Source organism: Garra rufa, chromosome 17 (genome assembly GCF_049309525.1).
Source record: "Garra rufa chromosome 17, GarRuf1.0, whole genome shotgun sequence".
In the NCBI taxonomy this organism is placed as follows: Eukaryota; Metazoa; Chordata; class Actinopteri; order Cypriniformes; family Cyprinidae; genus Garra; species Garra rufa.
In genome coordinates, this window is record NC_133377.1 from 26051649 (window position 1) to 26068294 (window position 16646).

Below are 16646 nucleotides of genomic sequence, written 5' to 3' on the forward strand. Positions count from 1 at the left end.
CCGTGCTACTGGGATTTAAAGCTGGCTAGTCACTTCTGCTAGATGATGCAAGCTGCTAACTAACAGATTGGAGACCACAATGATAGCAAGATGCCGTTGTTTTAAATAAACACTAAAAACAGATGAGAATTAACTTAATGCTATGGCTAAATGAATTCATGACCATTGTGCTTGTTTAATTAATGATAAAGGTTTAAAATTAGCAAGTAATAGAAGCAAAACAGAGCATCCTGTGATTCCGAAATGCTGATGAAAGTGTCCATGTCACACCACTTCATTTTGAGCTATAATTAAAGTGTCCTCCTGAATGATGGAGACAGTCCAATTCTTGTTTGTTTGCCCAGGGCAGCCAACTGACACTTAAAGCCATTAGGGCTGTGAAAAGCTAGAAGTCACTGATAGCATGCAAATTCTGCTCCGAATTTTACTAGTTGCCATGGCAATACTATCAGATCCAGCGGAAAAGAGTTGATTAGTAAGCTTGTCACAAGACAACTGCAAACACTCCCGAAATTAATTAATATTACCCCTTCTAACCTACCCCTTCTAGCAATAATTAATCCTACTAAGTATTCAGACCAAATATCTCTTCATGATGGCTGACCTACATTCATAACACTGATATAAGAGGGGCTGACAACCTATATAAAGCCTGTGTAAGTTTAATCTTAAAAGGATAGTTCACCCAAAAATTCTTTTTTCAGCCTCAAACCTGTATGGCTTAGTTTCTTCAATTAAACTCAAAAGGAAGAGGGGGAATATTCCAATCATTTATTCACAATACAATTAATTTGTGACCAGGTTTTGCGGCTTAAAATCTAATGTGCATAAGTACATATTTAAATATTGTGTGACAACTAAAGGGACAGCTTTGTACCTTATCTATCCATAAAAGGTGAATATTAGTACCTTAGAGTATTAATATCTAACCTTAAAGGGACAGTTCATCCAAAAATGAAAATTACCCCATGAGTTACTCACCCTCAAGCCTATGTGTAATATGACTTCTTTCAGACAAATACATAGTTATTAACATAACATAACATAAAAAACATTCTGCCTCTTCCAAGCTTTATAATGGCAGTGAATGGCTGTTGAGATTTTGAAGCCCTAAAAAGTGCATCCATTCATCAAAAAGTGCTCTACACTGCTCCAGGGGGTTAATAAAGGCCTTCTGAAGTGAATTGATGCATTTGTGTAAGAAAAATATCCATATTTAAAACTTTATAAACTGTAATCTATAACTTCTGCCATCTTCAACTTATCTGACATACACACTGTCATGATCTGGGCTGTGGGGTTTCCCTCAGCCACCTGAGGTCGCTGTTTTCCCTTCCCTCCACAGCACTTCCCCAAATTGTACACTCCTGTCTTGTCATTAGCACTGATTACACTCACACCTGCTCACTATTATCTGGTCTATAAGAACTCTCATGTCTCACTGCTCTTTCTGGCTGCATTGTCTTCTGTGTGGTTTGTTTTTCGTGATTCTTATTCCTGAAGTTTATGTTCCTGATCTTGCTTTGTTTGTGTTTTGGTGTGCCGTGTTGGCCTTTTGGTTTATGTTTATTTGTGTTTTGCTATATTAAAGTCTCTCCCCTGCATTTGGACCCAGACCTCCTCCTTGTCTCACGTGACAGAATGCAGCCAGCAAAGATGGGTCCAGCGGGGAGGAATTTTTTTTTCAAGGAGGCGGCGTCCCCCCGTTCTGTTCCCGAGACGGCGGGGATGTCCTTCGAGGCGGCGTCGGCCGCTCGTTTTGAATGCATCTACGCCTGCCTGGCGGCGATGGATGCCCATAGCGCCGAGGCTGCGCGGATGCGCCCCTGCATTGCGGCGGGGATAGAGACGCTGTTTCACGGGAAGGTGGCGGCGTCCACTATCTCGGTCCCCGAAGCGGCGGCGATCGCTATTCCTGTTCCTAATGCGGCGGCGTCCGCTGTTAATGTTCCCAAGACGGCGGCGGTGACCGCGCTCTCTGTTCCGGACGCGGCGGTGACCGCTCTCGCTGTTCCTGACGCGGCGGTGACCGCTCTCTCTGTTCCGGACGCGGCGGTGACCGCTCTCGCTGTTCCTGATGCGGCGGTGACGTCGCTCTCTGTTCCGGACGCGGCGGTGACCGCTCTCTCTGTTCCGGACGTGGTGGTGACCGCTCTCGCTGTTCCTGACGTGGCGGTGACCGCTCTCTCTGTTCCGGACGCGGCGGTGACCGCTCTCGCTGTTTCTGACGCGGCGGTGACGGCGCTCTCTGTTCCGGACGCGGCGGTGACGGCGCTCTCTGTTCCTGATGCGGCGGTGACCGCTCTCGCTGTTCCTGATGCGGCGGTGACCGCTCTCGCTGTTCCTGACGCGGCGGTGACCGCTCTCGCTGTTCCTGATGCGGCGGTGACCGCTCTCTCTGTTCCGGACGTGGCGGTGACCGCTCTCACTGTTCCTGACGCGGCGGTGACCGCTCTCGCTGTTCCTGACGCGGCGGTGACCGCTCTCTCTGTTCCGGACGTGGTGGTGACCGCTCTCGCTGTTCCTGACGCGGCGGTGACCGCTCTCGCTGTTCCTGACGCGGCGGTGACCGCTCTCGCTGTTCCTGACGCGGCGGTGACCGCTCTCGCTGTTCCTGACGCGGCGGTGACCGCGCCCTCTGTTCCGGATGCGGCGGTGACCGCTCTCGCTGTTCCTGACGCGGCGGTGACCGCGCCCTCTGTTCCTGATGCGGCGGTGACCGCTCTCGCTGTTCCTGACGCGGCGGTGACCGCTCTCGCTGTTCCTGACGCGGCGGTGACCGCTCTCGCTGTTCCTGACGCGGCGGTGACCGCGCCCTCTGTTCCGGATGCGGCGGTGACCGCTCTCGCTGTTCCTGACGCGGCGGTGACCGCGCCCTCTGTTCCTGATGCGGCGGTGACCGCTCTCGCTGTTCCTGATGCGGCGGTGACCGCTCTCGCTGTTCCTGATGCGGCGGTGACCGCTCTCACTGTTCCAGACGCGGCCGTGACCGCTATCTCTGCGCCTGACGCGGAGGCGACTGCGCTCTCTGTTCTGGACGCGGAGGCAACCGCGCTCTCTGTTTTGGACGCGGAGGCAACCGCGCTCTCTGTTCCTGACGCGGCGGTGACTGCGCTGCACGGGCCTGGCCCGCCGTCCCTCCCCCTGATTTGCCTTCCCCTGTTCCTCCACCCTCCAGACTTGTGGAACGTCTGGGAGCCGTTCCGTGGGGAGGGGGTAGTGTCATGATCTGGGCTGTGGGGTTTCCCTCAGCCACCTGAGGTCGCTGTTTTCCCTTCCCTCCACAGCACTTCCCCAAATTGTACACTCCTGTCTTGTCATTAGCACTGATTACACTCACACCTGCTCACTATTATCTGGTCTATAAGAACTCTCATGTCTCACTGCTCTTTCTGGCTGCATTGTCTTCTGTGTGGTTTGTTTTTCGTGATTCTTATTCCTGAAGTTTATGTTCCTGATCTTGCTTTGTTTGTGTTTTGGTGTGCCGTGTTGACCTTTTGGTTTATGTTTATTTGTGTTTTGCTATATTAAAGTCTCTCCCCTGCATTTGGACCCAGACCTCCTCCTTCTCACGTGACACACACGTTCACAAGAAAGTGGCGTTCCAGCACATGACGTAGGATGTAGACGTTACGTAAGCTCCAGTGAGAATATGCTGGTCTCTTAAGAACCACGTTTTTTGCTCTCTTCTGCGCTCTTCTGCATTCGTCACTTCTCGCCGGAACTTATGCTATACCTACGTCATCCGCTGGAATTTAGGTGAGAATATGCTCACCTAATATCTAATATCTAAGTTCTGTAAAGGAACACAGTAATGGAAAACCTTCTCCTTTTTGTTTATATCGAAATTCTCTGACATTTTTCTTTAGGATCTCAGCGCGAATCAGACAATTCAGGCGATTCAATTAGAAGTTTTGAAACACATCTACAGACCCAAATTCCACAAGAGATCCAGCATGACAAGACTCCTGTCGTAAAATTTGTCATGTGACACACTGGTGCCAGCCAGCTTGAAGCAAACCTAACCAACTAGGTACTTGCAACATTAACACAAAAGGACACTTGTTGACAATCCCACAGAAGGAGATTGTCAAATTTGGGGCAAGTAACCAAGATTAATGGTCAAAGAGATGCACATCTGAACATCACATGAGTAAAATCCTTAGAGATTTTGGTTGATGGGCTCCCTCACTGAGGACACAGGACACTGAAATTCCTTCTACACCCTTTTGACCTTTTCCACCCTCACAGAACACATCCTTACGTTCACAGTATGGCACCGGAAACTGCCTTTTCACATATACACCTAAAATTACGATAAAAAGGACTCATGAGCAACTCATCATTTCTATGCACATTTCCTATCATTTATGTAACCCACACATTTGCCTATTATGTTTTAATCACTTATTGTGTATGTCCCTTTTAATAACTATTGAATAGCTTAATGGTTTATATTGGTGTTTGGTATGCCTGAGCCTGAAATTGCATTCTCGAAATGTTTCTGTAATTCAATTCTTTGTAAAATGTATTATAGCCTTGTTATAGAAGTCATGTCCAAATTTAACTTTGCAAAGAGCGGGAAAATTGGGACCACGGGACTGATCAGATAACATTGTGATTTATGGTTTGGGAGGAGAAACCAGAAGTACCCCGAGTTAGGACAATGGTTTTAATTGGTCAAGACACCATTTGGGATGTGTCCAAACGCTGAGCTTAAATACTCAGGACACCATCAAATCACTCTCTTACTCTCTTATACTCTTACTCTCTTTATGCTTCGTGCCGCCGCGTTTCGACGCTGGTGTTAGCGTTCCTTGAACGCTCTCTGGCCTGCATGCCAGCTGCTCCTCTAAAGGAAACATGAGGAGATTGTTACACTTCTGTCTTTTACTTTAATTCTTTTATTTCTTTCCGTTGAGAGTTTCGTGTTCTAGTTAAGTTTACCACAAGCCGCGACCCAAACGTCTGTGCTGACCTGAACTTTAACCAGCGCACAACTCCGCATCTTCAGCCAACGGCCAAGACTTCACGTCGAACGACCACCGAACTCCCATCCAATCAGCAACCTCAGGAAACCCCTTTCTGGAACGACGCAACGAAAGGAATTCCCTCAACACAAAGGCAACGAAAGTACAACCTCCAGATTCTAGCTGAACTGGTGCATTCGATATAAAGTTTAATAACCTCATTGAGAGACTCAATACGAGGGTTAATTAAGTGATTGATGGTTGTTCAGGTCTAAGCAATTGCACATATTGCTATAAACTTGGGACTTCATATTTTCATTCCTTTAAACTCATTCTTTCCTCACTTTCTTTTTCTGCAACCTGTGTGAATGCGTGTGTTTATGTGTTAGATTAGTTTGTATGTCTTAGGTTTATCCAATAAAATCATATTTTTATTAGAAAAGATAAGTATCTTGTGTTTCGTGCTTACAAGTTAATGTCTTAAACTGCCGATTTTGCTACTGTGCTAATATATAGTGTTTTCACTATATTCTGGATAGTAATATCCATTGCTGAGTTTCTGTTACACGGCTCGTTCAATGAATCGCGAGTCGACTCTGAATAGCCGTAAAACAGCGACTCTATTCAAATTCCCTATTGAATCATATTCGATTCCCTTTGAGCTAAATTAAATGTACATTATCACTACACTTCTTTACAAATCCAAATCCTTTTTTTGTACTCTTCAATTTACTTTCGCATTTGTCACTTCAACGTTCGTCACAGTGTTCACCTACGTCATCCACAGGAATGCCACTCTCTCGTTAAGTTAGTGGAAGCTAGAGATTACAGTTTCTAAAGTTTTTAATATGGATATTTTTCTTACACAAACGCATCGAATCACTTCAGAAGGTCTTTATGAAAAGAGAAGTTCACTTCCAGAACCAAAATTTACAGATAATTAGAACCTTATAATTCTAAGGTGACGTCTTGTTTAACGAAACGATCAGCATTTCTGCAGCGATGTAGGGCAATTTTAAATTTAGAAAAGAAAATGAGATGGGAGTTTTGGACATAACTAACTGGACCTAACTGTCTTAAACATAGAGTACACACAGAGCTAGACAAGATGAGCATTTGAGGTTAAAAAGTATATAAATTGTAATTTATTTAGAAAATAACCAAACGTTTCGCTAGATAAGACCCTTCTTCCTCAACTGGGATCATTTAGAGCACCTTTGAAGCTGAATTTAAACTGTATTTTGGAAGTTCAAACTCGCCGGCACCACAGAAGTCCACTATATGGAGAGAAATTCTGGGAAAAAAAACAACATAATTTCTTTATGACTGAAGAAAGAAAGACATGAACATCTTGAATGACAAGGGGTGAGTAAATTATCTGTACATTTTTGTTCTGGAAGTGAAGTTCTCCTTTAACCCTCCCAAGCCATGTGGAGCACTTTTTATGATGGATGCACTTTCTCAATAGCTATTCACTGCTATTATAAATCTTGGAAGAGCCAGGACATTTTTTAACATAACTCTGATTGTACTCGTCTGAAAGAAGAAAGTAATATACACCTAGGATGGCTTGAGGGTGAGTAAATCAAGGGGTAGTTTTCATTTTTGGGTGAACTATCCTTTTAAGGTACTACTATGAAACTTTTAAAGGGTAAATACCTGTTACTATGTGAGTAGCTGTTGTACGCCTAAAGGTACGATTTTTACACATTTTTTTTCTAGAAAGTGTATTGTGTGGCATCATTAAAGTTGGAATATAGCACATACACCAATTTTATGGTGCTTCTTTGTTTTTTGTTAGAACCTTTATGGAAAGCCTCTGGTACTCATCAACTTTCATATGGCAAAAAGCAGTGTGAATATTCTTCTAAACATCTAATTTTGCAGCACATAAGTTTGGAGCATGAGTGTGAGTAAATGCTGACAGAAGCACAGATTAAAGAGTAACAAACAATTTAACATTAATCTCATTTACACTCACTGAATTTAAACAGAAACATGTTCAGTGTGGTTTGCAGGTTACACACTCACCTCTACAAACAGGTCTATGATCAGTCCATGCCGCGAACACCTCCGCCACTCTCTGACACGTGATGCTCTTGGAGCCCTGGAGAACGTGGTCTTCATCACATGTGAACTGGGCTGTGGCACCAATACTGTAGGGATCAGACCCATATGTGCGCGTGCACACACACAGGATGACAAACAAATCAGATCCAACACAAATCCATTAGCATGACTGAATAATCAGGGTGAATGCCATATTTAATTTGATGCACATGAAAATGAGGCTTTTATAGCTAAAAGCACAGTTCAGTTCTATAACGTTGTGTACCACGGTAGCAGTCATTCATGCAAGACAGCACAGAAAATACTGTGCGTCTTTCCAAAAAAATATCAAATTTCAAATTAAATATGCTGTCTGCTCTCAGTTCTACGCAAGCACGCAACACATATACACAAAGAAGTCTGAGAGAAAAGTATTGCAGCATGCACAAGAGGGGGATAAATAAATGAAAGGATATCAAAAGAGCGTCTTATCCTCCTTGCTAGCTTACAATCAATACTGTGGTGCGTCTTGATATGTTATAAAGGTCTAGTTTGAAGCTTCTTCCACTCCTTCAACACTTCCTTCCATCTGAGGTTGAGCAGAACTCAACAAATCCACTCAGCAAGCCTCGACTCTTTCACATTTTGACACTCACACACCTTCATTTGAGGAAACCACAAACAGTTCTTTTGCAGCATGTTGTGCAATCTTATGTGTAAAACCCTCTGCTAACAAAAACATCAAACGCTTCCGTAGAATTCGCTGGGGTTTTTCTGCAAATTCTAAAGCCATGTTACACAAAAAGCTGAAATAACCAGTGTCACTATTTGAATTGACTAGCCCTAATTAGCGGTAAAGCCATGCTTGTATTGTCAGCTTCCCTGTGGAGCTGGTATTAGCATGACTTTGGGAAAGTCTTGGAAGAGCCTGGTCTGGAGAACATGATTTATATGCTCTGGGAGTGCTAAACAGAGGACACCACTATAAGGTATTCAGATGCTACAATATTAATGACAAGTATCAGTGTAGAAGGGCTGTATCCATAATACAGGTTTCTTTTCTTCTTGGAACATTGATTATGTAAAGGCTGCCTGTACATTATCCCAGATATTACACAACTACGTTTCCAATAAATACAAATGTGGACATTAAATATTGACTTGAGTTGAAATTATTTTATCTTGTCTGCATATAATCTTATAGCGGCAATGTAGAAAACAATCAGTACAGCAAGAAGACAAACACTGCAACAATATTACAGTATTTAGGGCTCTATGCGATGTGGAAAATGCGGACAGAATCACAGAACCCAGTCATAAAAATTTACTGTATAACACGAAATGTCAAACTAATAAATAAAAACTAGGTCAACACACTTAGCTCAAAATGTGTGTATGTAAATATTATGCCGCAAAAATGCTAATTAAATATGAATCCAGAACATTTTGCGTGTCTCTGTGTGAATTAATGGCACAGACATGTGCTTTAATTTACTACACACATACCTCGTCAATATATGAGTACATGAACATAAACATAGTCTTTAGAACTGCTCTAAGAGTCACGTCAGGAGCATTTTACATTTATTTTGAGAAAACCTATCATCATATCATATACATTTAGAAACTTACAGATCTTCACAACAACCCGTCAATATAAAAGCTTGGTTCAACTTGAAGAAATTGTGACAGAATTAGAGCTGCAAAATGATCAGTCACGATTAATCGATTCAAAATAAAAGTTTATGTTTCCATACTACGTGTGTGTGTGCTGTGTATATTTATTATGAATATATAAAAACACACATGTATATATTTAAAAAAAATATTTGCATGTATTTGTGTGTAAATTTTTTTATAATTTATATTATACATAAATATAAATATTTTACATATAAATCTGACATATTTTTCCTTAATATATACATGTATGAACAAACTTTTATTTTGAACCGATTAATCGCAAATAATTGTTTTGCAGCCCTATTATTTAATGTAATGATACTACTACTACTACTAATAAAATTATTATTAAAACATTATTTTTTAAGGGAATATTTACCAGAACTTATTTACCTTAAAAGTATAAATGCACAATTTAGTATTTCTAAAAATAAATAAATAAATAACATTCTTTTATACATAAAATCAATTAGAGATGCTTTTGATTATTAAAATTAATGAAACCATTAATAGGTAAAAATTAAAACTGAATTTGAAAAAAAAAATGTTTTTGGTAAACTTTTAATAAATTGCTGTTAAAATGTTTTATGATTTCAATTAATTAAACATGCTTATTTATTAATATGTTTTTAATTTAACCATTAAAACTAAGTCTAGAAAAAAACAAACTGAAAAAAAAATGGAATCCAGAAAAATTCAAACAGAAAAAAATTGTATTTTTGGGAAAAAATAAAATGGATTCATAGGGCCCTAAGTATTGTATCTGCATGTATGAACGTGAATATTAGGAAACATCAGAATGCTGAGACTGACTTATCCGAATGTAATCATTAGCATCTAATGCTAGCTGTCTTGGTGGAGAATGTGGAAATAATAGTCACCAGATACCTTCTTGCGAAGCCATTATCGGGACACACAGTACCTAAGGATGATTACCTAAAGTCGTTGCCAATGCGCTTGCCGTTTTCAGGTTCCCCCGGATCTGGACAGGAGTTAGAGGCCTGTTTGATTCCTCCTTCGTTTACTGCGAATTCAGAGCACAGTTTGCCATTAGACACATACATACGGATAAACATAGTTTTCCTCATGCAAGCCTCATGCAAACGGCTTCACAGAACTGCTGACAATATACATAACACCAGCGTTACGATTTGAAGAGGAGGTGAAACTCACATGTGAACACAGACAAAGACACACAACTCAAACAGTGTGACTACATTATCGAAAGTGGTCTATCTGCTAAATCCAAGGCCGCATTAACAGCTTTTCACACTAAATTGAGTGCAAACTTTATTATCAGTAGTATTAATAGTAGATTATAGTGAATGAACATTATGTTAGACTTAAGAAGTGTGTGTGCATATGTATATTTGTGATGTATGACCTAGTCTAAAAGTGGCTAAGGCTGAAGGTTAGAGTGGTTGGCATGGACCATGTGACTAGTCTGAAGATGAGTAATTTTGATAACCAGCTATCTTGGGCCGAGAGGACCGTGTCACCTCTCATTTTCCAACCGAGTGAATGTGACTTCAAACGCAGCCCTTTACACGCACATACACACTTGTAGGTGTACAGGGTGATGAAATTAATGCACAATTAATATTGCATTTAACCATGCAGTTAAAATATGCTGATTAGTACAAAGAGAGGTCTCAACATAATGCAGAAATGCTCACTATCATCAGCATGCACACAAGCACAGCACTGTAAAATCAAAATGACTCCCACTCACTTTTTTAATGCATCCTGAACTATTAAAGAAACTCGAATGACTCCACAGTGCAAATGCACTTAATGAGTTTCACACTTTTTCGTACCAGTTTTAGTAGTTGTACTTAAGTGGATGAGTTTGCATTTGTTCAACTGGCTTCCTCTAATTTCCGTTTACTGATTCAGACTTGTAAACACCTGCCAGATCGTAAATTCCTCAAAGTGAGGCTCAAGATGTTCCTGTCTCCAGAAATGGCTTGTGATTGAATGATGGAAGTGTGGTCATGACACAGGACGAGGAATTATTTAAGACTAAAGGATGCGTAATTTATTTACACACACTGTTCCTGTTGTTTTAGTGGCAGTTTACTAAATTATGCAAATGTTGGGAGAAAATAGCAACCTGATCTCATAGCAAAAGCGTTCCTGTGGGAACTTTTTCACAAATGCATAACGCCATGTACGTTTCGTGCCATATTGGATGTCCACTGAGTGGTGCTAAAAGAGCACCGGTTATTCGGTTGTTCGGTTATTTCCACGTAACAGATCACACAGTGGTGTATAAAGTACCTGAAAACCACACTTAAGTAAAAGTACAGATATCTTACCAGAAAATGACTTTGGTAGAAGTTGAACTCACTGTTTAGAATATTACTTGAGTAAAAGTCTTAAAGTATGTGATATTTATTGTACTTAAGGACGAAAAGTATTTTTAAAATCTTAAACGTACTTAAGTTTTGAAAGTAAAAGTGCAAAAAGTAAATGCAAAATGGAAAAGCAGCAAATATATAAAATGTTCATACACAGCTTGAGTAGCTTTATTGTGTAGCAGTTTTTACTCTTTCTTCCATTTTTTTTTTTTTTTTTTTTTTGGGGGGGGAAAGAATAAGAAGCACTTCATCCAGTACTTAGTGTCTTTCATTCCAACATAAGAAAACATTTCTGGAATCTGCATCTGAAATAGCATTTACATGTTTTTACACAGTTTAATGTATCTCAGAGGGAACGTGGATGCATTTAAACTGTAGTTACAAATGCATAACTAGGCCGAATGTTTTGTTTTTAACAAAAAAGTTGAATATTGATATTTGAAATAATTTAGGACATAAAAAAAAATAGTCAAAATGTGAAATTAAAACTTGCCAGTAGGTGGCAGCACATGACTGTTAAAGAGTGAGTCATTGAGATTCAACCAATTCATTCAAATGGCTAATTCATTCAGGAACAAAGCATTTGACTGCGTTAATGAGTGAATCACTGAATCATTTTATTAACCGATTCGTTCAAAAAGCTGATTCAATAGGTAAACACTGTCCATTGCTCAGAGATGCAAAACAGTGCTGTGTTCTTTGTTTGGAACTATTTTCGTTGGCAAAATTGAGCAAAAACAAGCAATAGTATGTCTAAAATGTAAGTCACAAGGCAACTGGCCTTCTGAATATTTTGTAGTAAGTAACAAATATGCTTCCGGGAAATGTATCGGAGTAAAAGTATACATTTTAATTAGGAAATGTAGTGGAGTAAAAGTTAAAGTTGGCTGAAATATAAAATCTCAAGTAAAGTACAGATACTCCCCAAAAATACTTAAGTATTATTGCTTCGTTACATTACACCACTGGCGTCAAAGCAGTTCTGACTTGAAATGTCCGTTGAGTGGCGCTATAACTCTGCTCTGTGATGTTTTACAATAACATACCATCTGCAATACACCTAAACCTACCTGATACTATGAACAAAAGTGAATGTGACATTAAAAAGCAATCGCAAGAATGCCTTTTAGCTTGTTTTTTTTTTTTAATCTTACATCTTTCAACTCTTCCATCGTGAGTCCGCATCCTTGTCCAAGCTTGTTATGTCCGGAAAGCAAAACATATCGAGCTGAAATGATAACTGTGTACGGAAATGATTACAAGTGATGGATGAATTTTACCGCCTCTAGTGTTCGTTTCTGTTGGAAACTGCAGTGATATGTACTTATTAGTACGTATTTTGCGTCTTGCGAAAAGTTCCCACAGGTACGTTTTTCTCATGAGATCAGGTGAAAAAAAGACTTTATTCAAATACTCAGGATGCAGTTCTAGATTTTTCTTCTGAAATACTGCATTCTGAAGTGCTGAAACTGTTTAGTAGATTTACCCCACAGGTAAAAGGTAATGATATACGTTTAATGTCGTACAAATGAACAACACAAGATAAAGTGGAAAGATGAGACAATATTACATTATTCATGAGTTTTCTAGTTTTGAACATGAACATTAAGTGACTCTGAGGAAAAAGGACAAGAAAAGACAGGGGGAAAACAAGTAGAGGAAGAAAAACTGATGGATTGTTCTTTATTCATCTCGCCGAGCAATTTGAAAATTAGCCCTATTTGAAGCGGTAATTCACATCGAAGCTGTTAGAACATTAACTTAAACATTATGAAACTTCTAAGTACTTTTCTGCAAAGATTATCAGTCACCTCAATCTACTTTTCCTCCCAGAATCCATTTTCATGCTTTTTACAGATTCAATCTGGCTTCTTCATTAACTATTAACGGTTCTGGAAAGGTGCAATGGGAAAATGGAGCATATGCAAATGTCAAACCAATACAAAGGTTGATTTAGTCAAAGCATGGGTGAAACTGTGACTAACATCAAAAGCAACAGATTGTCAAAATGTGATTTTCCTGTATTTTGCAGAGCTTTGAACACTGAGATACTCAGCCCACACTGTGACTAAGTTAATTACCATTTATATTCATGCTATTAATCCATGCTTACTATTTCAAATCAACTCCCACTTTACCTGGCAATTGACATGTAAGTTCACTGACTTTTATCAAGATTTTATGTTCATATGCAAATGAAAGTACAAGGCTTTTCTTTATGTAGTTTCAAGTGTTATATAATGAGACTTCCTAAAAATATTTAAAATCTCTCTCTATAAAGTTTAAACATACACAATGTATGTGGCATAATTTATCTATTGATGCTTTCAAATTATTTCATACTGATAAAGAACTAATAAAACATGGTGCCTATAATTTCCAACTGCCTGCTCCAAAAATTGGTTATTTAACTCCGGAATCAGGAAAAACAGCTTGACTTGCCAGAGTTTAAATTGAATGGAAAACTCCAGGGTGTGATGAATGTGGACTCATATTGGTGGCGACAACAGCAAATAACAAAAACTACACATGAAGAAATTAACATGTTGTGATTCAAGACAGACGAAAACAGACAGTTTCTGATGAATGTCTTTAATATGTAAGATCGGGCTAATATAATCACTCTATCTATCTCTCTGTCTATTCTTTCATTTCCACATTCACCAGTCAAATTGTCAGTCCAAACATCTATTCAAAGAATGATTTGTTTCTGAAAATGGCCACAAATGTCAAGAATAAAAGTTTGCAAGTTTGATTCAAAATCTGCTGTGAAATATTCAGTAACATCACTGAGTGTGGGAGTAGTGTGAATGTGATAAAAAAGGCACTGTTATATCTGTACACATGTGCAAGGTGTATTTACAGACATGCGTGGGATTTAGGTTACGTTTTCTTGCTTGTGAAGCTAACAAACACGCTGATACCATGAGCCCTGCAAGTGCACTGGATTTTACTCTGCCCGTATATGAAAACTGGCACAAAATTTGATTTTCCTTTTATTCTGAAAGAGCAACTGCTTAAAAGCCTTCAGCTTTTTGTTAAATTCCAGTCAGCTGAGCTGACAATTAATTTTACTGAATATAAAGTTCAGTTCATGCTGCTAATGCAAGTACAGAAATTTAGAATAGTGGTTAAACAATACATTATTATATAGGCATTACATGTCTGTGCATGTAAAAAAAAAAAAAATACGATAATTATAATTAATATACCTCAACACAAATCCTAACTCGAACCCTAATGCCTCTGACATTTTAAGAAACAAATAAAGACATTATTTAGCATCTTCAGTCATTTGTTTAAGAATATACATTATCAGTCAAAAGTTTTTGAAGTCTTGAAGATTGTTCATTTTTCAAGTTTTTTAAAGTCGTCTCTTCTGCTCACCAAGCCTGAATTTATTTCATCCAAAGTACAGCAAAAACAGTATTTTGAAATATTTTTACTATTTAAAATAACTGTTTTCTATTTAGAAATATATTTTAAAATGTAATTTAATTCTGTGATCAAAGCAAATTTTTCAGCATCATTACTCCAGTCTTCAGTGTCACGTGATCCTTCAGAAATCATTCTAAAATGCCGATTTGCTGTTCAAGAAACATTTTTATTATTATTATTATCAATATTTTAAACAGTTAATACATAAAGCACATTAAGTAGAGTTTTTTTTTTTTTTTCATGAATAGAAAATGATGAATAGAAAGACCCAAAGATCAGCATTTGTCTGCAATAGCATGTAACATTATACACTATAGCATTCAAAAGCTTGAAGTCAGTATTTTTAATTTATTTTTATTTTTTGGGGGACAGAAAATATAGAAATTATTATTTTTTATTAGCAAGGATGCTTTAAATTGATCAAATATGATGATAAAGACATGCGCAATGTTACGAAAGATTTCTATTACACATAAATGCTGTTCTTCTGAACTTTTCTATTCACCAAAGAAGCCTGAAAAATTTTATGTAGCTGTTTTCATTATTCTAATAATATGTATTTATTTGTTTTTTTTATTTTTTATTATCAGCAGCAAATCTGAATATTAGAGTGATTTCTGTATAATCATGTGACTGGAGTAATGATGCTAAAAATTCAGCTTTGAAATCACAGGAATACATTACATTTTGAAAAATATTTAAATAGAAAATAGTAAAAATATTTCATATTTTGCTGTACTTTGGATAAAATAAATGCAGGCTTGATGAGCAGAAGAGACTTCATTAAAAAAAAAACAAAAAAAACATGAAAAACCTGTTCTAAAACTTTTGACAGGTAGCGTACAAGCCCAAAACAACACATTTGTAGATTTAGTTCACTTTTGGGTAAAGTTTTCACTAATTTTGTGCTTCAACTTTAGACCACATTTTACTGTATAATGAGGCATTCAGTGACGCAGAACAAATTGTATTTTAAAGGGCTGTCCAATATCTTGGCGGTAACCCTATTGGAGAAAAACCTGATCAAATTTGGCCCTGCTTTTGGATGTGAGCCAGTCCTGATAAAAAAAAAGCCACTAAAATCTGATTAAAATGCTCAAAATGACTCACAAGTCTTTGTAGCAAGACAAGTTTCTCTCTCCAATCTCGTCTCCCTCATAAAAATTCCTTGTGATTTCCTCAGTTTTCTTTTATTTTCAATGTCAATTAGTTATGATTTCCACAGCACCATTTATTCTCCTGATTAAATTTGTGACCAGTTATGGTCTGATGTAATTCCTCTACCTTCAGTGATGAAATGTGCTGAAACCTCTTCATTGTAGCTATAACTGAACATAATGAACTTTCTGGGAACTGAAAAGTGCCAAAAGTTAGTAAAAGCACATTTAAAATAATCACACTGGAATTGTATCTTGTTAAGTTGTATTTTTTTAGTTGACCCTTGCGATTAAGCCTCTCAGAAGGAAAAAGTGAAGACATCAGATGCAAAAACCTCTAAGTCCGCCAGAGATCTTTCTTTCAAATGAGCTTTTTTTATCAGGACATTTTTGAAAATAAAGCATTCACAACTTAATAACCTTTCTTTTGTGGATAAAGTGAAATTACTGACCCTAAACATAGAAGCCTGATAAAAATGCTGATTTCAATGGAAAAAATCTCAGACGGATTTAAAGGTTTTTTCATCTAAAGTCTTCAAATATAGCCAATAATAAAAGCCTTTTTACTTTTAAAGCTACAGCTCATGATTTTGAAAGTGTATTGAAGTACTAATAATTACAATTCGAAACAGTGTCAGTATTAACTAAACTAGTCACACCCCAGTGCTGTTGCTAAGAAACATTATCGCTTGAAACAGCAGCATTTTGTTTGAAAATGAAGAAAACTAATAGGACCCAACTGGCCGTGTGAAAAAACAAAAACATGTTGAGGTCAGGGGACTGTCTTGGCATTTAACTTGCTGTTCTCTTCTAATGGGCTCTGAGCTGGAGCATCATGTTGCAGTTTTCACCATCCATCAGCCTGGGAGAATTTAGGCCTTTCTGCTGGAAGTTGGGGGTTATTTTAGTGCACTTCTTTTTTTCAGGTCCTCTCTTAGAATTATCCCTCTGCTATGTTTAGAAAAGTTGCCTTTTTTCTCACATTCAAG

General features: G+C 38.5%; 1 protein-coding gene across 1 annotated transcript in view; it reads right to left on the reverse strand.

Moving 5' to 3' along the window:
• The window catches only part of csmd3b (CUB and Sushi multiple domains 3b), a gene marked incomplete at its 5' end in the record, with an annotated part of 285452 nt that extends 278306 nt beyond the window's left edge, over positions 1 to 7146 (reverse strand). The window contains one exon of the mRNA XM_073821447.1: positions 7002 to 7146. Coding sequence (XP_073677548.1) covers positions 7002 to 7146 — 145 coding nt within the window. The remainder of the gene's footprint in view (positions 1 to 7001) is intronic.
• Positions 7147 to 16646: the final 9500 nt, after the last annotated feature.